The 25493-nt window shown below is 38.6% G+C and overlaps 1 protein-coding gene and 1 long non-coding RNA gene across 3 annotated transcripts in view; one reads left to right on the forward strand and one right to left on the reverse strand.

Annotated features, from left to right (window-relative positions):
- rapgef4a (Rap guanine nucleotide exchange factor 4a) overlaps positions 1 to 24147 on the forward strand; it is a 27959-nt gene extending 3812 nt beyond the window's left edge. The window contains exons 2-31 of one of the 2 annotated variants that reach the window (XM_017422583.3): positions 305 to 447; positions 544 to 632; positions 1557 to 1703; positions 8761 to 8833; positions 11154 to 11218; positions 12147 to 12197; positions 12282 to 12388; positions 13339 to 13460; positions 13553 to 13736; positions 13815 to 13899; positions 14072 to 14132; positions 14286 to 14362; positions 14456 to 14602; positions 15487 to 15590; positions 17297 to 17382; positions 18177 to 18255; positions 18335 to 18479; positions 18903 to 18991; positions 19257 to 19287; positions 19368 to 19446; positions 19706 to 19852; positions 20570 to 20667; positions 20859 to 20984; positions 21085 to 21263; positions 21357 to 21447; positions 21521 to 21571; positions 21747 to 21834; positions 21954 to 22018; positions 22100 to 22154; positions 23329 to 24147. In XM_017422583.3, the coding sequence (XP_017278072.1) occupies positions 305 to 447; positions 544 to 632; positions 1557 to 1703; positions 8761 to 8833; positions 11154 to 11218; positions 12147 to 12197; positions 12282 to 12388; positions 13339 to 13460; positions 13553 to 13736; positions 13815 to 13899; positions 14072 to 14132; positions 14286 to 14362; positions 14456 to 14602; positions 15487 to 15590; positions 17297 to 17382; positions 18177 to 18255; positions 18335 to 18479; positions 18903 to 18991; positions 19257 to 19287; positions 19368 to 19446; positions 19706 to 19852; positions 20570 to 20667; positions 20859 to 20984; positions 21085 to 21263; positions 21357 to 21447; positions 21521 to 21571; positions 21747 to 21834; positions 21954 to 22018; positions 22100 to 22154; positions 23329 to 23456 (2992 nt within the window). In that variant the 3' untranslated portion in view covers positions 23457 to 24147. Of the gene's footprint in view, positions 1 to 304; positions 448 to 543; positions 633 to 1556; positions 1704 to 5143; positions 5328 to 8760; positions 8834 to 11153; positions 11219 to 12146; positions 12198 to 12281; positions 12389 to 13338; positions 13461 to 13552; positions 13737 to 13814; positions 13900 to 14071; positions 14133 to 14285; positions 14363 to 14455; positions 14603 to 15486; positions 15591 to 17296; positions 17383 to 18176; positions 18256 to 18334; positions 18480 to 18902; positions 18992 to 19256; positions 19288 to 19367; positions 19447 to 19705; positions 19853 to 20569; positions 20668 to 20858; positions 20985 to 21084; positions 21264 to 21356; positions 21448 to 21520; positions 21572 to 21746; positions 21835 to 21953; positions 22019 to 22099; positions 22155 to 23328 lie in introns of those variants that run through there. The other variant, XM_017422584.3, reaches the window with a different exon arrangement.
- LOC119617109 lies at positions 16435 to 17057 on the reverse strand. The gene is made up of 3 exons (XR_005233294.1): positions 16863 to 17057; positions 16645 to 16782; positions 16435 to 16549 (listed from the first exon to the last, which is right to left on the reverse strand). It is a non-coding gene; the product is annotated as an uncharacterized LOC119617109 (long non-coding RNA).
- Positions 24148 to 25493: the final 1346 nt, after the last annotated feature.

A 25493-nucleotide genomic window follows, 5' to 3' on the forward strand; every position in this document is an offset into this window, starting at 1 on the left:
TGTTTTGTCCTTAGGGTGGACCAGCCTCTGTCTGAGAGTCTTGTTGGGTTTGAAATGTACTGGGATGTTGTGTTTGGAGAAAATCCTTCTGAGTTTCTCGGATACTCCAGCAACGTAAGGAATGACAATGTTCTTTCTTCTGTTCTTCTCCTGTTAAGCCATTTTAACATTTAATTTTGTTTATGGAGATCAATTGAGGACCCTCACCTGACGTTTTATGACCCACAGGGAGGTCATGAATGGTACAAGGTGTGTAACCTGTCCAGAGAACAGTTTTATTTAAATGATCTCCTTATTCCTTCAGACCGGCAGAGCGCTCAGGTGAGGACGTGGACATCATCCTGGCTCGTCTGAGAAACGTGAAGGCCTTCGAGCGTTTCCACCCCAGCCTGCTGCAGCAGATTTGTCTGTGCGGCTTCTACGAGTGCTTGGAGAAAGGGATCACCCGTAGGTCAAAACTCCAGCTTCTGCACACATCCGAGGACACGGTGGCTATTTCAGGGGGACAATTAATGAAAAGTTTCTTTTCTTTTTTTCCCCCAGTGTTTCGCCAAGGAGACATCGGCACCAGCTGGTACGCGGTGCTCTCCGGCTCACTGGACGTGAAAGTGTCTGAGACGTCAAGATATCAGGTGCAGCTGAAGTCATCGCACCGTTTAAAACAGATTTTAAAAATTTTAAAAGTGAAACTCAAACTGTAAAATAACCTATTTTCCTTTGTAGGAAAAGTTGACTAAATTAAATACATTTTATCATAACTTTACAATTAAGACATAAAGCTGCACTGTTTTAATTTTATTTAGAAAAAAGCGAAGGCGTAGGTCCGTTGAAATTCTCATTTACATACTAAACAGTTTGAACTTAAAACGTAGCAACGATAACCAACATTATTTGCTTTTTATTAAATACATTTAGGACCTGGTTGTTGAATATTCTGACTGATTTAATTGCAGATTAGTTGGACTGAGTTTTGTTTGTCAAACTTTATGACAGAATGAACATGACTCAGAATTTAGAAAGAGTAAATCTATCAGGTCTAATGGAAACCCTGATAGTTATACACGTTTAATAAGTTATGTTAGTTGTATTTATCGTTCTGAAATGATCAATACGAATCTCTGAGAAACAATGTTTGAATGGCGAAATGGCTTTTCTCTCACATTTTATCATTTAATGTTTTGCTGCTTTTATTGTACAAATATCAGCTGGTTCTTCTCAGGATTCACATGAAGATCTTTCATATTTTACTGTGTTTGACAGGTTCCGTTTTAATTTCTCACATACGATGTAAAAACAGACAAAAAAAGAAACGTTTTGCACGTTGACTTTTAATCCTGCAGTCTTTTTCACCTCCATCGCTGGACGCTGATTGAACAAGCTTTGTGGGTTTCTTTTAACTGTCTAAACTGGTTCGATCAGTCCGAAGCCCTTTTGTTGCTCTTTGACCAACATTAACGTCACATTTTTGTTTAGTTTTTGTATTTCTGTCCAGCTGATGTTTTATCTTCCAGCAGCAACGACCCACGCTGAGCTCCGTGTCTGCTTATTTCGTACAGGATGCTGTCACCATATGCACCCTGGGGACTGGCACGGCGTTCGGGGAGTCGATCCTGGACAACACCCCCAGACACGCTACTATTGTCACTCGGGAATTCAGCGAGCTCCTACGCATCGAACAAAAGGAGTTCAGGTCTCTGTGGGAGGTACGTTTTGTGTACTTTCACACTATCTGCCCACAGGAACTCTCTGGCTGTTACACTTTGTTACGTCTCAGACTGAAAAGAAAGAAAAGATTTGAAAGAAACGATCATTTGCCCTTGTGTTTGTTAGCAGTTTGTGTGTCCTAAAACAGCTGGTGCGTTATGTGCATCGTGCCGGGCTCGAAGTCAAAGCACACAAACGCCCCATCAGTCGCACAAATGAAGTAGATCTTAACACCTGAGCGGGCTGCTCACATACAGCCTCCAGTGCTTCCAGTTTATTCTTTAACCCATCCAGATAAATGAATGCAACACCTGCACTTGGCTTATGCACGGATACTCAGCAAAATTAGAAGGTTTCATGTAAAAACGTTTCTTTTTTTTTACTTTGAGGCTAAGAAATTAAACGTTTTACTGCACAATCATTAATTCTACAACAAGGTTTTTAAAGCTTTTTTCCTAACCAAGCTTCAGGTTGTAATGAGTTACTTTATGACCAGTTGGCTCAATTGTTAAATGTGAATAAATCCTGCAGTAAGAGCTGAAGTTATTAAACTCTGCTTTCAAGTTTGTCTTATTTTGTGCACATGGGCTTGTAGTTACACGTTTTGACCACTCGATGGGGGTGTAACACAGAAAGGAAACTATGGCTGTCTGCGTAAAAATAAAATAGCAATAAATGACTTTATAATATATCATATTCTGTAAAAAAAAGTGTTTGTTTACTCACGCAGACATGCAGTGTTATGATCAACCCAAAGTGATATTAACCAGTCACGTCTCTTCTGGTTGGTCGGTGTCACGCTTTGCCATTTTGTTGCCTTTTCAAGTTCATAAACACAGAATATTTTCACCGTGGGACAATTGTTGATTGTAGCTTTTGACCTAGGCTTTCACCATCGTTTTACTAAGTCCCGCTGTTCGAATAATTGCAGAACGTTGGACCCTTTCCTGAAAGAGATCGCCTGAAAGGCAGCATATTTTGTTTCAAATCTTGGACATTTAATTCAGCATTTACGGTTCCTTCGTAAATGCACCCATGCTGTGTGCATTACTGTACAATCATAGGTGCTGGCAGAAAGTCAGGGCAGCAAGTTTACCAACAAATATCCAACACATAAACCAAAGACAAACTGGAAATTGTCTTTGTACTGATTTGAACAAACAGCAGGTTTCAAATGATTTTGACTTTATTATGTTGTGTTTTTATGTAACAAACGCTCAGCTTTCTACCTTCTAACGTGGTTGAAGTCTAAGTTGATGTTGTCCAAATGAGATATTGACCCTCAGTGGGGTGTAGTGTCCCTCAGCTGAAAATGCTGACAGCATCAGCATCCACACATTGATCTTCTGTCGTCTGACTCGCCTGGTTGTATCTCAAGTCAAAAATTCAGATACTTTCCTGACAGGTACTCACTTTTGATTGCTCTCAGCACGGTTCAGTTTGCACAACAAGTTCACAAAGCCCGAGTATGCCTCTTTGCATAATTTATCACAACGCAGACGTATTTCTTTTAACTGGCGGCAAGAAACTGAAGAGTAATCACCGCTGTAATAAGATGCGGTTGTACTCGCAGATAATTTCAGCGGCAACAAATGGGCTCAATGACATCTGAACTGGGTTTTGTGATGCGTGTGAATATGTATGAACAACCCTCGAAGATGTTCTCATCACGGAACAATCCTCATGTGTCTTTGCCCAGATGGACTTAGCTTTTTATATCTGGCTGTCCATGTAACGTATTCCTCCGTAATATTTTCTGCAAGTTTTCTTTTTCCTTTAAAATATTTATGGAATGGTTGAGTAAACGAGGAAAAGAATTCACAGTATGTGTACGAATCTGTTGTACAGGGAGTCGGTGTTTGTAAGAATTTATGCACAATTCTTATCAAGATTTCCAGCGGGAGGGCTGTGATTAATTAATTAAACTGATTCATTTGCTACATGAAACAAATATACTGTGTGTTTTGTTGCACTTGAAGCACTCAGACATGTTTTACATTTAAACCTAACACTGCTAGAAAAAAGAAATTCTTAAATTTCTTTGATGCTGAGGGAGTTCAATGCAGCTGTCTGCGTCTCTGATAAGCAACAAGGTCAAAGATAAAGAAGTCATCTGCTCTCTCTCTCTGTAAAAGGATGCTAGTGTCTGTGTACTTTTAGGGTGTTTGCATCTCAGTTTGAAAAAAGGAATCAGAAGTTTTTAGGAGATGTCTTGAAATATGTAAGGTTTGTTCAAATGTAACACTCCACAACTAACCCCCACCACACACCCAGTCAGTGCACAACAACAACACATTATTTCAACTTTCAGGACTTTATAGCGGTTATTAAAAACATGCAGACAGTGCAACATAGACAAGAATTACACACACACTGAATATTTTAAGAAAAGCACTTAAGTTGTTTTTTACAGATCAAATTCATAATGACCTTAAAGACTGACATCACTTTTCAGCTTCTTTTGGTAAAACACAAAACTGGAAATGCAAATTATTCTATATTCTTCATTACTCAGTCTCACTCATACTTTAAACTATTTCTGTTCAATTTATATTTAATTATGAATACATAGACCATTGTACGACAGCATGGATTTGATACTTTCAAGTCTAAATTTTTAAACACTATTTTTTTTTGTCTTATTTTGAATTCACATCCATACTTTTCTACTCATGCATCACCTTCCATACATCATGTATTACACACTCTCACACACAGACGCTTTAGCAGTCATTTGTCTAATTTTAGATGGTTTTAGCTTCCAGTGTGAGTGTATTGTAAAATTTATCTTGGTAAAGAAAATAAAAATAAGAGATAAGAATCAGGCAGTTGCTTTGTTTCTTCAATGCAAACATTATTCACAATCTTAAACATATACATTAAATACACCTGAAGGCAAAATGTAGGAAACTAGTGCGTTATAATATATTGAGTTTAAAAATAAATGGTGTTTTTTTAATGTAATGCTTAGAATTAGGAGAGTTAAACAGAATTTGTTAATAAAATTCTGCACAGAAGCTCAAATAGTTAGGAGTAATAACATTTTTTAGGTGGAAAACTATAATAATAACATGAAAGTGTCTTTGTTAGACATTATAATTGCACAGTTGAACCAAAAAGAACATATTTTCAGATGGTGCAGACAGTTAGTGGTAAAATACGACTGACTTATACGACTGAAAATTCTTAAACTGCTGGTCTTAGAAGTTTACCTGAAGCTAAATTTTCACTAAAATGTGCTTTTAAACTGCACATATCATGTCAGCGTCGCCTGCTCGAGCACTCATTTAAAGATGTTCTGCTGCAAAGTGAGCCGCTCCTCTATGTTGCATGTGGAGACCAGCTTGTGACAGACAGAGGACAGGCAGACAGACTGAGCATGCTCTGCTGCGAGCTCAGCGCCTGGAGTTGAGTAATCACCTCCCAGCAGCTGGCTGCCTCTCTGCTCAGCTCTCTGCTCACTCTGCTCTCAGAGAGACTTGAAGGTGCAGCTGGATTATCTTGGAACCCATGAGATGAGTGACTCTGGGAGACTAAAAACTGGACGTTCACGGCTGGATTAAGAGGATGTGAAGACATCACCTACAACAGCAGGCTGTGTTGGGTTCTAACTGCATCTTTAGGTAATTTCTGCACAACTTTTTAACATTGATATGCATTTGCTGCACGATAAATTTAGCTGAATTCAAGTGTTGAAGTTATTGCATTCCCTCTCATTTAGTCAGTTTAAATAAGTCTGATTTAATTTTGTCTCTGTGTCACAAAACTTACGTAAAATCAAACCCCTGAAGTTGTCTTCCTCACTTTGCTTCCTGAAAAGTGTCCTGAAATGGGCTCATAGATGTTCAGGAGGAAGAACGTGAAGAACAGTTTTCACCACGTAGATTATGTAATCTGCTGCAAGTTATTCAGGCACCGTGATGCTCATGATGCACTGACGCACTCGAGCGTGAACTGGGAGGATGCCGAAGAGCTGACTTAATCCTGCAGACAAGATTGAACTTCCTTATCTGTCGACTCTATAAAGGATACAGAGTAAATCTTGACACTCGGAACATTTTACAGCTGAGATCCAGCAAGTAAAATGAATGCAGTTTTTTAAATATTCTAAATTATTTGAAATTTAACCAGCTTATACTAAATACAGTATTATTCTTGTTATAAAAACATACTGGTATATACTGAGCTCGTAAATACTGACAATATATTGACACAAACTACAGTGTTTGACATCTTTAGGTGACCGCAGTCATACCGAATTGTCAATTTTACAGATGTAGAGCTAAAATGTGGTGTGGTAGTAGCAGTGAGTCATTCACAACACATAAGTTTCATCACATGAGATCTCGCCTCATTTCATTTTCAAGATTTGACCAAAACATCTGTAGCACCTTTACTTCTCAGCATAAAATCCTTTTAGTTTAAATCAGATTCCTTCAACAAATGCTATAATTCAGTGGATTTTACAAATATTGAGCTGCGGTTTGGTGTGATAGAAGTGGAGAGTCATCCTCATCACACACTTTGACTGTTAACAGATTGTGCCAGGTCTTTATTTAAAACTTGGGCATGAACTGTAGGAATCAACCCTGCCTGTCTGTTAGCAAAATATATCTTGAACCACTGGACAGATTTTAATGTAAGTTTAAGAAACTAACCCCTGGGTGTATTTCTACAACTGGTTAACCTTTGGAGTGGCCGCTGTTGTGGAAAAAGAAATTAATCCAGGCTCAAACCGAGAATATTCTTAAGAGTAAAAGTTTATTACGCTTGTCGACGAGGGAGAACAAACACATTCTTTAACAGATAACTCGAATGCTCTCACTAACAGAACGTTTGTCTGTTTACTGCGTGCTGGGACACTTCTTGCATCCGAGCAGCTGGCCGCAGGAAAAGTTTACATTTCCACCAGACACAACACCTGAGACAGAATCCAGTTTTCCCCCGGTCCTGTGGGGTCTGAGACCTTGACCAGCAGCTCTGTGCTGAGAAACGCAGACTGTTTTTCTCTCCAAGTCTCTGAACACATTCTTAAAGGTTACATGAGTGCATCAACCATAGTTAAATATTATATTTTACCATAACAGCCGTCACAGCTGATCAACTTTAGCAAACACAAAAACGGCTTTGACTCAGTCGGTTCTGCTGATACTGAGCCACTGTTTACTGTGGTAGTAGTTGAGACTTATCCCTAACACAGGCTTTGAGCGCTAACAGAGTTGGTAGAAATCTTGTGACATCACGTGAGATCTTACATAATGTTATTTTAAAGTTTTGACCAAAACGGCTCTATCTCCATCTTTTCTCAACAGGAGATGGTCTTAGATTAAAACTCAATTGTTTGGCATTTTTGGAAGGCCTTTTTTCCTTAAAAAAACAAAGTTCAGGGATGGTTTTGTGTCACAATTTTCAAAAACATCAGTACTAACAAAGCAAAAAGCTACACTTTCTGTACACCTAACTCTGGACCTAATCCTTCTTTAAATCAACACTGAACACTGGGTCCTGTCCCTCGGGAGCAGAGGTTTTATTGTCTCAAAGAGGCTGAGCTCATTTGCTCTTCTGCTCCTCTGTTTAAGTGCTCCTCCCTAATCCTAAAACCTATAATTGTCCACAAAGATTGATATCGCTGCTAAATTGGCTCTGATGGCTCCAGTGTGTTTGCATTAATGAAATTCAAATAATTCAATTTGTTGTTTGCATGAATCCACTCCACAGTACACGCTATGAGTTTCGATAAGCAGCAGGTCAGCTCTCATTTAAAAAACTGAGGTCACAGACTTCTTCCTGAGGCTTCTGGTTCCCTATGGGGGTATCTGAAGTGATTAAGAGACTTCAGAGAGCAGAATTGGATTTAAAACATGACCTCTGAGTACTTCGGCATCAGGGGAATAAAGAAATCTAGCGTTCTTGCTTTCCTTCAGTCTCCACAGAGCAGAAGATAAAAAGGTAAAGATTATTAGTTTGGCACTAAGTGGTTCTCAATCGTCTTTCTTATTGACCTGGAGCAGGGCTGCAGCAGCACATAATCACTTTGTGTTTGCTGTTTATCCTTCATTAATCCCGAGTCATCCATCTAAAAATTTCAAATTTCAGTCAGAAAATACAATTTTACACATGAGTGTGTATTAGAGTGGTGTAAAATATCAAATCATCAAAACTGCAGAAGGATTATATATACACTTATCACATTATACAACTACATGTTATCATGGAGTTTAACTAAAATATTATGGATGGGCATTTAAAAGAGAACCTGATTTAAAATTCGCTGGTCAATATTTGATAATTCTTTGAATTAAATTGATGTCGTATTGTGTGTTTATGCAACCTTGCTCAAATATTTCAAAGTTATTGAATTTGTACCCCTGATCTTGTCATATAAAATAAAATACATCCTTTATTTGTGGCTCAGTGGCTGCATTTTATTAGACATCGAGTTGCAGTGGCGTCATAAAATCGTGACATTTGCATGAATGCATGGGTGCAGCGTGATGTCCGTTATGTAATATCTGTGCTGGCTGCTGCTGCTGCTGGGCACAGGAGTGTTCGGAGCCAGGCAGTTTGATTATCTTGCTCTGTTTAGTTTTTGGCTCTGTCTGGGTTTTTTTTTTTAGATATTAGCAAAGAGAAACACAACCTGACAAGTTAAAAAGCACAAGAAACGAACGGGTGACAAGGTGAAAGAGAACAGTAGCGTTAATAATTCCAGTTTTGCAGCTTCAGATGAGTTTAGCCAGTGAGCCATACTTAGATTTGTGTGTTTGGGCTAATTAGGATAAAATGGCTGCACATACTACAAATGCTCGTTGACTTTTTTTTGTCTTCGCAGCCAGAAGACATGATGACTGACAAAGTGATTTTTTTTTCTTCTCTATGGACGCCTTCATTAGAGTAATGAGAGACAGAAACCTTTGGGAGGAAAAGAGAAAAATGTCTTAGATTTTGTTGTTTTATTTCATAAGATGAGCTCAGTCTGAAACACTGGGATGAAAGGTGGTGGGCGATATGCATTCAGTCAGGGAGTTAATTTATTTATTGTACTTATTTTTGCAGAAATATCATCACTGCATGGCTGGACTACTCGCCCCACCTTATGGTGTGATGGAAAGCAGCTGTGGTTCTGACAGTAAGTAACCCAAAGGTCTCGCCAATCTGGTAAAAGGTACACTGAAGTAAGGTACACTTATTTTGTTTGGTACAACTTCACTGGAGGTTCCAGTTTTTTGTGGTGGAAGAACATAAACGTAAAAGGAGCAGGACTTCCACTTGAACACCAAGGGCTCAAATATAAAAAATCCAGGCAAGCAGGGAGACTGGGAGGAGAAATCATGAGAAATATTGCTCCTTCGAAATAAGACAAGAACAGAAACACAAGTGAGCGTCTAAGGACCGCCAGTAAACACAGATAATGTTAGAATTAGGCAAACTAAACCAGAGTAGTGTCACAAATCAAACACCATACGACTCTCCTCTGGGTCATTTTCCATTTTATTCAGAGTCGTCTTGATGTGAACAGATGTTTAACATCACAGTACATGTGTGAAACTCAGACACACAGCTTCCCTGTGTGTGTTTGTTAGGCTTTATTGGGTTTATTTAGCAGGTAGTCCCAGAATTTCATGGGAAATGAGGCAAAATTACACTATAAGTCTCAGTATTTAGTATTGCTTTTATATTTTTTGTTTTTTTAGACGTTTGAGTTAAGAAGATGAAGTTAAAAACTAGTTAATAAAACTGTAGATTCCACAAATCCTACAAATTGAGTTTTTATTCATTTTTACAAAAATACAACCAATTTTTGTACTTAAAAAGAGCTTCAGAAGTACAGTAATATTTCTGTCCTAACTTTTTGTGTGACCCTGTTTGTCCTCCAACATTCTGATGAAGGCTGATAGTTTTATTCATGCTTTTCTGGTGCAAGTTAACTCAATATTGACTTGACTTTGCTCAGGCAGGGAATCGCTGTAACTTGATTTAATGTCACGGATCATAAAAATAACGAAGAGCAGAGAATCCAGCATCTATTGGGTTAACGACTGTTAGTTTGCTGTATGCAATTACGAATGATTGACACAATTTATCGAAAAACACTTTTCTGTTTGCATAAACAGCTGTTTTTTGTTTAAGATCTGTTCTCTCCAGCTGAGGATTTGATTGGAGGTTTTAGAAATGTCTGATTTAGTTTTTTTATTATGCTTCAGAGCAGCACTGTAAAGGAGGGGATTTATTTATTTTTGCACCAGACACAGCCGAGCTCTTTGGGGTTTAGATCATTGTTTCTGCTTGGATACACAGAAGTCAGACACGAGGAAGCAGCTGGAGGCGGAAACGCTCGCCTGTCTGAAGCAGCTCAGTGGGTTTGTATTTGTAGTGATTAAATCAATTAAACCTGTTTTTTTTTTTAAAAAAAGCTCTCTCAGTTATGCATCTGCTCTCCTACAGCTCTTTGGTGTTAAAAGTTTATTCTGACTTTTAAGGTCCTACAGAGAGCTAGTAACGCTCTGGAACAGTCACACCAGATTTTTGCTTGGATTCACTTTCCACATGCATATTGTGCAAGCTGTTGACTTGATTACACTTTGATGAGCTGCAATAAGTCATGTGGGCTGATTTATCTTTATGAATGAGAGACCTGACAGCTGTGGAAACTTCTGAAAACAGCTGTCTAGACAACCAACAACATATATAATGTATCATATATAGTGTATGTTAGAGTAGAATCAACACCATTCTCCAGTAGAAATAACCTGCAGTATACAGCTGGGTCAAAGTCAGACTCTTTATAGTTTATTTTACTCAGTTTTAACAAAAGCCTCAGATTTTTGCCTTTGCTGTTTTAGTCCAAATGCTGAAAATCTAAAAAATTAAATGTCAGAGTGGCAAGAAATTAATCTTAAAAAGAAAATTTATAGTATCTGAATAATGTCTCATGCTTGTTGCTTGCACGCAACAATCATATTTCTTGTAAAAACATACAATAAAAATGAATTATTCTTTTATGGATCTTTACTTTTAATTTCAGCTCAGTCTAGAGAGGAAAAAAATATTTTGTTGCTGCTCACAAACATAAAGCGTTTTAATACAAATTCTGATTAAAGAATGTGCTGATCTTTCAGGATGTTTTTTGTTTTCCTGTGTGCTTTTTAAGGAGATTGACATAAACAACTAAAGTTTAATGAGTTGCAAATCTTTTACCAGAGAGTAAATTTAAAATTAATTTGATTTCCTGCAAGAAATGCCTGTGTTTGGGGTCTGAATTCCTATAAAAAATATATTCTTATGCACTGTTTTTTAGCTCCTGTGAATAGTTTAAAGCTTTTTTTAATTAAAAATTTGTTGGGCTGTATCAAATCAGAATCTTGAATTGAACTTTTTGTTTGTATTTTGTCTTTTTTTCCAGCTTTAGCCTTGATGCTCTTTTTTTTCTTTTCTCTTTTTTTAACCAGGGATGCCGGAAAAAGAGAACATAACCAACAATGTGTTTGTTTCAGTCTCCAAGCATCCAAATAAGGTAACTGATCTTTCAGAATAACACATTACACAAAACTGCACAACTTAATAATTTGTAGTTTTAGCTCCTATAATGATTGACCAAAAGAAATAAAGACAACAAGCTCACTGGCGTTGCACATTGCTTCACTTGTCTGACATTTTCCCCTATTTTCCATCAGTAGATAAAAATAGGCAAAGAATAAGATTTGTTTAAATTTAGTCCCAGTGTAAACATGGTGGCTGGAGTTTTTGTCTCTGTCCACATCAGTTCCTGTCCCACCTTTGTCCTGCGGTCATTTCCTGGCTGATAACGCCGCAGATTTGTGGTGCCTCATGCCTTAGAGTTTAGTCACAACACAGTTCTGTTATCTAAAAAAAAGGAAAAGTCTTCTGTAGCCTTTATGGCATGTATCTAACAAACAAACAGAGCCTTAATTTATCTTAATGTTTAAAATGATTTATTTTCAAAGCTTGTACGCTGCGGCGATTGAGTGAACTCGTTTCCTGTAAATAAAAGATGAGGCTTTAAAACCTTCACATAAATGCATGAGTTTCTGCTTTCTGAGGCAAGCACAGTGCCTTTTAAATGTCAACGTCCTGCAGCTCACAGCCTCAGTGGGAGAGAGAAACAATGGAAAAAATGGGTGTCATGCATTCACATAATAGACTGTACATATGTCTAATTAAAGCTTCAATAAAGGCTTAAGAAAACTAGAAGTTGATAGATTAAATACAATGTAAGGATGTTCCACCGTGAGAGGAACATCAGCTGAATAGCAGCAAATCTCTAACTGGACTTGCCTGAGATGTTATCAATTATTAGACTTTTTGGTTTGACAGAAACTATCATTTTCATCCCTGTTTCTATAAAACTGAGCATAGCGAGAGTTTTATTGTTATCTTCCATAACGTTTTCCTTTTACCTCCTGTTTCATTTTATTTTTCAGAAGTCTTTCCTTGAAAGTCCAGCCAAAGTCCTGCCTAAATGCACGGCTCAGGTAGAAAACAGGACGATCCTCTGTGTTTGGGGCTCAGTCAGCCTCACGCTGTTGTTGCAATTAAATGAGGATTTTTACCTGCAGGTTCTTTCTGAGAAGATCCTCCGTGCCGGGAAGACTCTCCGTTACGCCATCCTCTCCAGTGCTCCACACATGATCCGAGACAGGAAGTACCATCTGAAGACATACAGGTTAGCTTATTATAACTCTGATGTTTGTTTCTGATCAAAGTGATTTGACTGATTTATGGGAGAAAACTACAGATGATGGAAATGATAAACTACAAATATAAATGTAAATATAGGTCAGTGTCAAATAAAAATCAGATTGCAATAGTTTCTTTACAGTAAGAGTAAAACTGAAACTAACTTATGGCGTTTTAGCCTCAATTAAATAAACATGGTGTTGACAGACAAAATGTGAAAGGCATAGGCAAGGTAGGCATTTTAATTAATTTATTCAGAATTAATTTTTGGCTCTGATTGGGTCTCCTGTGACACTTGAGTATTAAAAAGCTCAACACATTTTTTCAGCACACAGAAAAAGGAGAATGAATATAATTAGGATGGCACAAAAGAATGGCAGTTCGGCTTTGTGTCTGTTGAATGACTGTTTTATAAGGATATATTAAGTTTAGATAAAAGCATTTGTTTTTCAGTTTAAATATGATTTCTGAAGAACAAGACAAAACGTTAAATTATTTACAGACTGTCACATTTAGTGGATGGTGAGTTGAATCAGGACCTGAACGCAAACATTTAGGATGCAGGTGAACAGAGAAAAAAATTCCCAATTACAAAACAAAACAAAAAGTCACAGGAACAAACAAGAGAATCTGACAAATAACTAAGAAAAACTAGTTCAAAGAAAGGCAGCAGGTGTGCTGATTACTGATGGAAAACAGGTGAGATGCAAGAAGCTGAAAACCAGGACTGTAGAGGACATCTAACCAAAAGACCAAAAGTTGTGATAATCCAAGGAAAGAAAGGATCGAAACATGATAACCAAACACCAACTGTGACTCAAGCTGTAAAGAAACTGGAAACAACACAAATCTGAAGCCAAAGTGAGACCATAAAGACTTCACTCGGCTGCTCGGCTTTGTGCAGACTCTTAAAGAAGTCTTTGTGATCTTTCCCAGGCAGTGTTGTGTGGGGACAGAGTTGGTTGACTGGCAGATGCAGCAGAGCTCCTGCGTCCACTCTCGTATCCAGGCTGTGGGCATGTGGCAGGTGCTGCTGGAGGAAGGCGTCCTGAACCACGGTGAGACTCGGTTTCTTCTTTCTGGACGGGTTCGTGTGTGAGCGAATTCCCAGAAGTTTTACAGCTGAGCCCTGCTGTCTGTTGCGGCACAGTGGACGGGGAGACGAGTTTCCAGGACAAGTACCTTTTCTACCGCTTCCTGGATGATGAGCGGGAGGACGCTTGTGTCCCCGACGAGGAGGAGAGGAGGGAGAGCCAGGAGGAGCTGCAGGACACTCTGCTCTTCCTCTCGCAGATTGGACCGGATGCACTCATGAGGATGATTCTGAGGAAACCGTACGGCTTTAAAGCAACAATAACTAAAGCAAAATGAATCATAGTGATTGTGTTTGTAACATACTTCCTGTTTGCTAGTCCCTCTGAAAGAACAGCGGATGAGTTGGAGATCATATATGAAGAACTGCTCCACATAAAGGCCTTATCTCACCTGTCGACCACTGTGAGTTTACTATATGACAAAGAGTTTTTAGCTCTAATCAGACATGTTTGTGGTGAGAGTAAAGGGGAGAAGATGTAGCATTGAAACACATCTATGTTTTTATTGCTCCTGCTCTCTTTGCTACTGTCTGAATATCTGATCTGTAAGTTAAGTCAAAGTTTTGTCTGCACAGGTAAAGAGAGAACTGGCTGGAGTTCTTATCTTTGAGTCCCATGAAAAGGCGGGGACAGTGTGTAAGTTTAATCATCATCCCAACAACCTGCTTATAATTAAATCTGACTCATGACGAAATCTACTCATTACAAGATTCAGCTTTAACTCAGCAAATCCCAGATTAAGTTACTACAATCCACTAAGACTTTTTTTTTCTGTTTATTTAATCTCAGTGTTCAACCAGGGGGAGGAGGGCACATCCTGGTACATCATCCTGAAGGGTTCAGTCAATGTTGTCATCTATGGGAAAGTAGGTGTTTTTTTTTTTCCAGACACAGTTTGTTTCCCTGATCAGGGCTTAAATTGATTAATCTATAAGTGATCAATGCTCTGTCCTGCTCAGGGAGTCGTCTGCACTCTGCATGAAGGAGATGACTTCGGGAAGCTGGCGCTGGTCAACGACGCCCCCCGTGCTGCCTCCATCGTCCTGCGAGAGGACAACTGTCATTTCCTGAGGGTGGACAAGGAGGACTTTAACCGGATTTTAAGGGTGAGTTTCAGGTTAACTGATGTTGTTTTAACAACTATTTAAGACACTGCTACCCTCTGCTGGCAATCATGCAGCACTGCAACACAAAATGCACTTTTTGAATTGATCTTAGGTGCATGAATTTAAGTCAACAGGACTTTCTTTCTTGTTGTTGCCTTCTCGTCAAACACTGATTGCCACGTGAGACAGAAAATCTACACCAACATATGTCTGGAATAATGTTCCAGCTTATGAGATGCTGATAATGACCTGTCTGTTGGAGTTAATTAGCTGCAGACGCAAACTTGTTGTGTGGAAAATGTCCATCTGGGAGCTCTCCATAAAAGGTTTTCTGTTTAAAACTAATATAATAGAATAAAACTTTTAGGATTGAACATGTAGTGATGCTCCAGCAGGTTTGTGCCAAATGTGCAGATATGTTCCATTTAGTGACTGACGGTGCAGCAAATAAATGATACGAACTTCTAATGTGGTCGTGTATGTCATGTAGTCCTGCCTGAAGGTGCTAGTTTCACCTTAAAAATATGTTGTTTTTGATCAAATATGCTTTTATATGCCTGATAACAATTTAGCTTTTAAAGGAAGCATTTTGTTAACCAAAGAAAACAGCAGACATGTGCTAATAACAATTCATATTTGTACAGTTTTCCAGAATATTTTAAATATCATTATGCTGTCACATTTCAGTGATGTTTGTTTCTTCACTTAAAAATATTAAAACGCATGTTAATTGATGTTTAAAGCTTAGTTTGTATTAATTGCCTATAAAACAGATCAGATCACATCTTTCTTACCCTAAACATCCTCTCTAAAGGACATATTTAGTCTGAAGGAAATGTCAGTTTAATATATTTACGGTGTTTGGTTTTGTGTGTGCTACGAAGGACGTGGAGGCGAACACTGTCCGCCTGAAGGAGCATGGTCAGGATGTTCTGGTGTTGGAGAAGAGTCGAAACTCCGTCCATGGATCCTCGACATCTCATTACAAGTAAACGGCCTCGCCACCAAGTCCAATGGATGTCTTAAACAACAAAGCCATGAATGTAGACGCGGACAGAAATTGTGGAGTTTTTTTTCATTCTTTTTGTAACATCTTCAAAATTCTAATGAATATTTGAAGAATAAATCATAAAAAAGCTCATTATGAACAAAACAGACCTTAAACGGACTCTAAAATAGTATGATAGCCTAAAGCCAGTCTCTTTTAAATTGATTTTTTGCTATTAAGTATATTGTTTAAAGATATTTGTTAACAAATCTAAAAGAACTGACTAATCATGTGGAACCCAACCCTGCCCATTAGTTTACTCTAATCATACAGTACAATATTATACTATGCAATACAATATAATATAAAACAATATGGTACAGTACAATGTGATATGCTATTCTATAATGCGATATCTAATATAATATAATACAATACATCAGAATAGGATACAACACAATACTAAATGTAATGTAATATATTACAATGTTATGTTAGTAAATATACTTCTTGTCTTGTTGGAGGAAATTATTTCAGATTCATTGCTCTCATCACCAGAAATCCATAAATAAACAGACTATTAGGTAAACTTATAAAATCCACCAGTATTACATGTTGGATAATTCTCATTTCAAAAAGACAAATGTATAAAAAGAAAGGATTAAAAGGACGTTAGTATTACACGTCCCCCTCACAAAGGACATATTGCACAAACCGTTCTGCCTTTGGAAACATTATTTAATAATTTTATTTAATAATTGGAGTGGGAAGAAAAAGATTTTTCAAAACATTTCTGTGAACATTTGGGAACTCTGTACCTTCTGCCAAAAAAACAAGGAGCTCAGACTCCAAATAAAGGATGCGTGCCCACTCATCAATACAGTATCCAGGAAGGAGAGGAGGGAGAGGTTTTTGGTCCTCTTCATCGCGGCAGGCTGCACCAGACGCTTAGATGTTATCTGTAAAAACATGCGTCGCTCGTTTCAGATGTAAGCGTTTGTGGCACAGAGGAACAAGCTGAAGCGTAGCAGCTGTTACAAACACCAGCATTTACCTGAAAGACGTTTTGTTTGATTCTTCAGGATTCCAACGCAAAGTGTGAACTGTGCCTGCAGTGTGAGCTCGGCAGTCCTGTGCTCTGCAGCCGGCAAGTGTTTTCTTAATAGAGGCATCTGTCACTGGCCCACAGTGGCTGTAATACAGAGAGACACATTAATGGTAATGATGGCCTAGCTCCTAGGGGGAAAAGGAGGCTTGGCAAGTCACAATTACTTGTTCAGGGTTGCCCTCTAATCAACTCCACTCTTCACACATGAGAGTGTCAAGTCTGCCCCAAGAGAAAAGAAGACGCGTCCTTGCTTTTGTAGCTCCCTTCCCTCTTGTCACGCTGTTATCAAGTAATAAAAACAGCCGAGGCTGGCCGGTGTTGATTCTCCTTCACACGGAAGATGCCCCTGCATTTCTTCTTCTTCTTCTTTTCTTCGTGTTTTTATTGGCTTCTTCTCCTGGCATTTATCCCAGACTCCTCTTCATCTTCAGCTGCCCAAGGAACCTAATTGTAAATAGGATTGTTATCAAATGAGGCAATCACCGAAGCACGCTGAAGTAACACAAATCAGCTGAGGGGCCGTAGCTGTGTCATTAAACATTAAGAGCCGGCATTTCTTGATTAGTGAAGGATGTGTTTTTGCTCCGTGCCGCTTCAGATACAACATCATGTCTGGGACTCCAGAGAAGATTTTGGAGCATCTTCTTGAAATGATGCGATTGGATTCGCAGTTCACCAAGTCAGGTACTGCCTGTCACGTCACGCCCAGAATGTCATCATCTTACCATCTCTAATCCATTAATATCTATTGTTTATTGTGAAGGGCTTACACTTATTATGTACATTTTTAACGCCCCTGCCAAAGGCGAAGGCAGAGCATCGCTGTTTTTTTGCCCATTTTTGTATCTGTGTGTGAGTGGAAGTGTTCGGGTGTCTGTTAGCAAAATAACTCATGAACCACTAGATGAGTTTTAATGAAACTCTCAGAAAGTGATCAAACGATGCACATCTACAACTGTTTAACTTTTGGAGTCAACCCAGTTCAAGATAGCCCAGCTAATTGACCTTTGCCTATAAAAAATGACAATACCTCAGTGAATGTTACAGATATTGAGCTAAAATTTGGTGTGGTAGTAGCTGACAGTCATTCACAACACATACTATAAGTGCTAAGAGATCTCACAATACTGTGTTAGATTGGGATTCAAGGTTTGACCAAAGCAGGTACAGCTACACCATCATTTCTTAACAGAAGATAATTTTAATCTAAAGCTCTGCTCTGAAAATCAGCGGGCGATATGCATTTCTTCAAGGAATGCTAGGCCTTTAACTCTCTCTGGTTCTGTCCTCTGCGACCTGCTCTGCAGTGACCTGTTTGTTCCCATCCGTAATTAGCCACATGTCCCAGAGCCGATCTAATCACTGTCGTGTGTGTGTGTGTGTGGATACAAATGGTTTCCACTTGCCTGCAGAGGTGACAGCGACACGGCCATGTGTCTGAAGGTGTCTTTGATGAGCTTCTCTGCTTCCTGTCACAGACTCAGCCTTGGATGATTTTGTACTCATGCACTGCGTCTTCATGCCCAACAGTCAGCTGTGTCCAGTGCTGACAGCCCAGTATCCTTCTGCCTCTGTGCTCCTCGATGTGGTCGGAGTCTGATGTGAAAACCAACATTGATCTTTAACCGCTGTGCAGCTACCACGCCGAGGCCTTGCAGGGCTCTGAGCAGGAGCAGCTGGACTACACACTGAACAACAAGCGCAGGGTGATCCGCCTGGTCGTGAAATGGGCCGCTGTGAACGGAGATCACCTGCAGCAGGAGGACAGGGCCTTCCTGGAGGTCAGTGTGGCTCTAATCTCTGCTGCTGGTATTAAACAGTCACAATATCACCCCAGCAAACAGGGATTGTGTCAGAGATTTGTTTTTGTACAGTCTTGTGTCTTTAAATACAGTTACTACTACTAAATCATAAATTAATTGTATATTTTATGTTAGAAATAAGCAAAACCAAAAGTTCCATTACCATAGAGTTAATAATTTGATAATAGCTTAATAATGGTGGTCTTATTATTTTTAATTACTTAATATACAAATATGATGCCAGATGATATGCAGTTTTATTCTAATGTTATGAAATCCAGTTTAATGTCTAATTTGTACATTGTTTTTTATAATTTACATATCAGTATTTTCTTGACTTTTTGTCCACCTGTCACTTCTGTTGAAAACTTCATTTTACTCAGAACTTGAATTGTTTTGCAGGAATTTCTCGTGATGGTATCTAATGATGTCAAAGTGCTTCCAGCCCTCAGGGATCAGCTTTCAGAGCTGGAGAGAATTTTAAAGAGCAAGTAAGTTTGCAATATAGATTACAAATTAAATGGACAAGAAGATCCCTTCTGTAAGATTGGTTTTCTTGTGTTATTAGTGAAGTTCGTACCTCTTGAACGTTTGTGCATTTTCCACTTCGCAGTTATGAGCTGCTTTGTGTTGGTTTATCACATAAAATCCCAGTAAAACACTTAGAAGTTTGAGGTTTTAACATGACAAAATGTGGGAAAGTTCAAGGCACTGTAAATGAAATTTGGTCTGTTGTTCCTGATTCATTTTCTTTAGTGCAGAAGATGCCAGATCCTCACAGAAAAAGGTATACAACTTTCAGATTAATGTTTTCAAGCGGATGTTTTGTTCTGCGTATTTGTGAGCCTGAGCTCCTTTTTGCCACAGCACAAAGTCCTTCTGCGACAGTTCAGCATGGGAGACGAGAAGCACCAGAAATGTCAGCCCATCAAGGGTGATGATGAAAGTAAGTCAAGGACAATAACCAGAGTGATTCATTAAACTTTAAATTCATTCATTAAACTAACCTGGATCTATTCCTTAGGAGGATGCACATTTCCTGATGCTTTGAATGCTAAAATGTTATAAAAGAGCTCATGTTGTTAGCTGTCGAGTGTGTGCTGAGAGATGACTTTAAAAGTTTTAAACAGTATTCAGTGTTGCTTGACACTTTATGAACCCTCCAGAGTTGTCTTTCTCATATTTATTCTACATCATACCTCTAGTTCTGTTCAAAGTTCACTGCTGTGACCACACCTACACCACCATCCGGGTCCCCGTAGCCGCCTCGGTCAGGGAGGTCATCGACGCTGTAGCCGACAAGCTGGGGTCGGCGGAGGGTCTGATCCTGGTCGGCCTCAGCTCAGCGGGAGGTGAGAGCAGCTGCAGCGGCACGAGAAACAAACGACTGGAGGCGGGAAATCCAGAGAGGGCAAACGTGCTGCTTTAGTAATCCATCCTGGCCGATTCAGGAGGAAACTGGTGACACTCTGAGGACAGAAAAGTTCATTTTAAAAAGAAATGTTTGCATCATATTTTAAAAATACTGTTTGGGGGCTATCTTTTTGAGAATATAAAAACTATAAATTTGCTTTAGTTAAAAGAGGTAGCAGTTAATAAGCTCAGCTGCTTTTATCTCTATAAAGTTACTTAACCAAACAAAAGACGAACACAAGTGGTCAAAAATGTACCTTTTTCTTCAGCTCTTTTCTTTTAACTTCACTGGAAGAATAAGGAAAGACGGTGGAAAGATATTGTATTAATCTTCTGGAACAAACAAGCATGTGACCACATAGACTAAACATTTATGGGTTTAATGTGATAAAAATACAGATATAAAGACATATTCAGTACTTTGCTTGATGTATTTTTGTTGCACTGTTTCATGAAGGTCATTTAATGACATTTAATATAAATTATTACTTTATTTCACAAATCATTCAAATAAATTAAACAAGCTGCTCGTTTTCATATTTGAAAATTTATAAAATACTTTTTTTAACAAATCTAATTAAATTTGTGGTACAATAATTGTTCTAATTCCAAATGTTTTTTCCTACATTTGTTTGTTTTGTTTTTTTCTTTTACAGAGAAATCTATCTTCAAACCAAACGATGTTTCTGTCTTCTCCACGCTCAGCACAAATGGACGACTCTTTGTCTGCCAGAGGGACCAGCTGGATTTGTTGGTGTGTTAAATTATGACAAAAAAGCACATTGTGTCAAAGTCATTTCTATTAATTAAACGTACAGTAACATCTCTGTGGCTCCAACCTCTCCTGCATTAGAATATCATCACATAAATTTGTGATATCTCTTAAAATGTCCAATATAAGCCTCTGTTTTGTGGGTTTAATGCATTTTTTTGTATGCTCCTTAGACACCTCTACCTGAGCAAGAGGGTCCTTCCTCAGGGTCCCTGGCCAGTTTTGAGCTGATGAGCTCCAAAGATGTGGCGTACCACATAACCTCCTATGACTGGGAGCTTTTCCACTGCGTTCATGAGGTATTTTAGACCGATATACAAACAAGTAAAAGGAGATGTTAAAATACTACTCCACTCTCTAAATCAGTGATCAATGGTGTTTTATTTTGACATCGTTCAGCTCGAACTCATCTACCACACATTTGGAAGGCAGTACGTGAAGAAAACCACAGTGAACCTGGATCTGTTCCTGAGGAGGTTTAATGAAATCCAGTTTTGGGTGATCACAGAGATGTGTCTGTGTCCTCAGCTGAACAAGAGAGTGCAGCTCCTGAAAAAGTTCATCAAGATTGCTGCTCAGTAAGTGGGGCTCTTTTCTCTCAGGAGGTCCTCGGTTATTTTTTTTTTCTACTATCACCTTATTTTTTTTATTTTTTATCTTTTCTGTCAAAGCTGTAAGGAGTACAAGAATCTAAACGCCTTCTTCGCTGTTATTATGGGCCTGAGTAACCCAGCAGTGAGCAGGCTGAGTCAAACCTGGGAGGTGGGTAATAGTCTCTTTGATCACAATCTACCGGAACCGCAACTTGACCTTTTTCTGTATTTTGTGTTTGCAGAAGCTTCCCAGCAAGTTCAAGAAGTTTTATGAGGAATTTGAAAACTTGATGGTACGCTTAACAGCTTTTTTTTTTGTGCAGTGAATTTATTTTACACCTTTTTTTCCTTTTGAGTGGCTTTGCTTTCAGTCAGCACTAAACTCTGTAGGTTAGAGTGTGTCGTTCTCGCTCACTAATCTGACAGATCTGTCTAGCAGATCTCAGAACAATCTGCCTGTTTCCACAGGACCCAACCAGGAACCACAGGGCGTATCGACTCACAGTCTCCAAACTGGACCCTCCCCTCATTCCATTCATGCCACTGATGATAAAAGGTCAAACCTCTTCCTCTTAGAACTGCTTATTTTTAACAAAGCATCTTGTTGACCCATTCTCTTCCTCTTCAATGCCGTCTATATGACTGTTGTCCCCTTCTTCCTTTTATTTCTTCCAGACATGACATTCACACATGAGGGAAACAAAACATTTATCGACAATTTGGTCAATTTTGAGAAAATGGTGAGACTCTGCAGGTGTAAACCTCTTTCCCCTCTTTATGTTTCACTTGTTTGTTGCTGACCGTAGCTCTCTGTCTTGCAGCGGATGATTGCGAACACTGTGAAGATCGTGAGATATTGCAGGAGTCAAATGTTCAGTAAGTTCCATCTCAAAGGCTCAAAAAAATCATCTGAAATGCACTTGCTGACCAAAATGTTAAGCATCCAGAAAGAATGGCTCAATAAGGATGCAGTTTGGTTCACGTGCAGGCCAGCGATAGGTGTGTAAACAACTGAATTTGCAAAAAGCTGCCACGTTTAGAACGAGCAGCAGAGGACAGAAGTGGAGGCATGATGAGTGGATCAGTAGTGTCATCAAGCAGTTGCTGGAGCATCTGACAATCAATCATAACAGTAAGTGAAGATCACCAGACATAGGATGCCTTGTAAATGCATTAGGCAGCATTACTGCTTGATGAAGCTTGCATTCTGGGTTTGCAAAAGACCAGATGGTCGTATTATGTAATTCTTATGTGGCGTACAGATGTCACAGTGACCTGATGTTGAAACCAATGGGTACTTCAGGCGACCCACACACATCCTAAAGGTTCAAGTTGCCCAAGAAAGACCACACCAAGGGAGGACTGTCATATAGTGAGCCTAGAATCACAGAAACCCATGACACATGCACTGGACTCAACAACCTGTGTCATCCCGCACTCCCAATGACTACGGGTTCATCATCCCGTCCCAATAGGCTGTCGTTAATACTAGAGCAGAGACGACTGCGTAATTAGGTTTTATGAATGATAAATCATGCTCACCAATGATTCTTGGCTCTATTTTGCCACCGGTGACCATTGTATATGTGTAAGGTGGCGCCAAAAGCCGAAAGACACCTTTATTACTGGCATGATGGTGAGGGGAACCATAGGGTAGGACTTCAGAACCCCATGAGCTGGGGAAATCTGATGACATAGCAATACATCAGTGACATCCTGCATCTGCTTGTCCCACCCCTCCTGTGCCATCACCCTGATACGGTTTCAACAAGACAACACCCGTCCACACACTGCATTCGTGTCTATGTGGCATATTGAGGTTCTCCCGCCATGTCTCCAGATCTTTCTCCAATTGAACGTGTGTGATCAGCTCAGGCATTAACCCCGACCCAGACCTGATCTGCCTCGGGAGAGGTCCTTCTGTAGGACTTTGTTCCTCACCGAATCACTGCTTTCAGTCTGTTGGGTTGCTTAACTTTTTTGAGAGACGTGTTTCGGTGGATTTCTAAAGAATACTCTGTGACAGTCTCATCTTTTTTATTTAAATCAGGTCCAGATTCTCCGCTGGCTGGGAAGCACCACCCTGACGTTTGGACTTACGTTCGTCAGCTCAACGTGATCGACAACCAGAGGACGCTAACGCAGCTCTCTCATGGACTTGAGCCCCGCAGGTCCTAACCGCCCCCTTCGGGGTCTGACATTTTCCACCCTCCGACGCTGCTTCACACAACATGACGCGCACTCACACGGATGTGAATTTAGTCCAATCCAGGCAATCACATGGAGGACCTAATGAGGGATCAGATAATGAGATATTGTTTCACTGACTTGTTAAGCCTTTTATTACAGTAATCTGTGATTTTTCAACAGTAATTGTTGTGGGATGAAGTACCTCTCGTATTGGTGTCATGCGGATATCATATCATCTCCAACTCAAACAGGCGAAGAAAATAAGGATCTCTGAGTGGCGGGGGTCTCATTTTGTAGATTATTGTGTAAAATGTAAGATGTAAACACATATTCCTGATATGCATTTGTTTTGTATCTTTTGTAACAAATATTTATACCTATTAAGATTGTAAATTCTATTTATTCTGACTTCTGCATGGGGATGTTGAAAATCATATAAGCACATCTCTCTTTCCAAGTCTCAGTTATAATGTCTCCTGTTAATATGGGATTTTTATAAATATTTGTGTACTGTAGTTACTTTCATGTTTTGTTTTGCAGTTGTATTAGTATGCCGTTTGCATTCATGGCATGTCAACTTTTGTAAATCTTAACTTTTGTTATGAGCTGTTTGAGTTTATACTGAGTGAAATGCATCCTTTTATGAGAACCTAAGCATAAAACCAGAACTTTCTTTTTGTGTAACTTGTTTTATTCAAGTTAAATGGAATATCTTTGCTTGAGAGAAGCAACAGGAGAGGACCACATCAATTAGGCTATAATAAAAAAGGATAATGTACTGTTTAATGCTGAGACCTTAGTTTTTTTTATTCTGATTTGAAGGTCCAGTCAAGTTTTCTATAAAGTTCATTTAAAGCACCTTCTTGTGAACAAAGTGTTGTACATACAATAGTAAAGACGTAACTAAAATAGCATGAAAGATAATAAAAAACAAAAAAACCTCAATAATAAGTAATTCATAAAGGCAATAAAACTGAAAAAACTCTTTCAGACTGAATTAAAATCATCAAACACAAAAGTGATTTTCAGATGTAATTTGCTGCTTTGTACTTTTTAACTAATTAGTATTTTCTCTTAAAATTTTGGAAATTAAATACACTACACTGGTACAACTTTTGAAAGGATTTTAATTTTTTATTACTAAAATTTGATTATTATAATATTTTAAAGTTTTCTATACAGGATACAAATGTAATTATAGTAACAGTATTTGTAAAATAATAAAAATGGAAAGTATTACAATTTTTAAATCAATTGTTAACTTTGTTTACTTACTTTATATGCTTGTTTGCGAATGTACAGTGGTTAAATTTCAAGGGAGGGCGTGGAAAACCACCAAAACCTAAAATCTGTACAAGAAAAAAACAAAAGGTTTAAAACCTCTGACTGTGAAGACAATCAAATAAATTGAAGTAAAAAAAGAAAAGTCTAATGCAACAAAAAATGCCACCGAAAACAAAATCACCTGCAGTACAGCAGAGAAATGAGAACAAAAGGCTGGTAAGAAACCACCAGGTTTAATTTATTTTAATAGCCTCTGATTATACACTGCTTTTCTTTTTCTTGTGAAGGAAAAGGAGTGTTAATAACTCATCAAATATAAAAGAAAACAGACTAAATGTTTTCTGAATTACTTAAGGTCACACAAACAAAAGGAACAAGCAGGTTTTACACTTTAGAAAATGTTTCTGGATATAAATAAGACATACTATAAATTATATATATTATTATTATTATTATATTAAAGTTTTAAATCATAGTAGTTATTGTTGAGACTAGTATAGCCTACTCCAGTTAAACTGAAGACAAAGTATTTTGTTGCTGTATTTAAGAGAAATGAAAGTGAATTTTAAACATTTTTATCAAGAAATATTTACCTAAAGTATTTAAGTTCTTCAGTGTTATAGTTATTTTTTATTATATCACATATTAATTGAACATGCATGCGCTTGTTTCTGTCTGTGGCCGAAAAAAGAGACTTGGATCATTGTTTACCATCAACATGTGAGGCGTTTCCGTCACGTG

This window comes from Kryptolebias marmoratus, linkage group LG6 (genome assembly GCF_001649575.2).
Source record: "Kryptolebias marmoratus isolate JLee-2015 linkage group LG6, ASM164957v2, whole genome shotgun sequence".
NCBI lineage: Eukaryota > Metazoa > Chordata > Actinopteri > Cyprinodontiformes > Rivulidae > Kryptolebias > Kryptolebias marmoratus.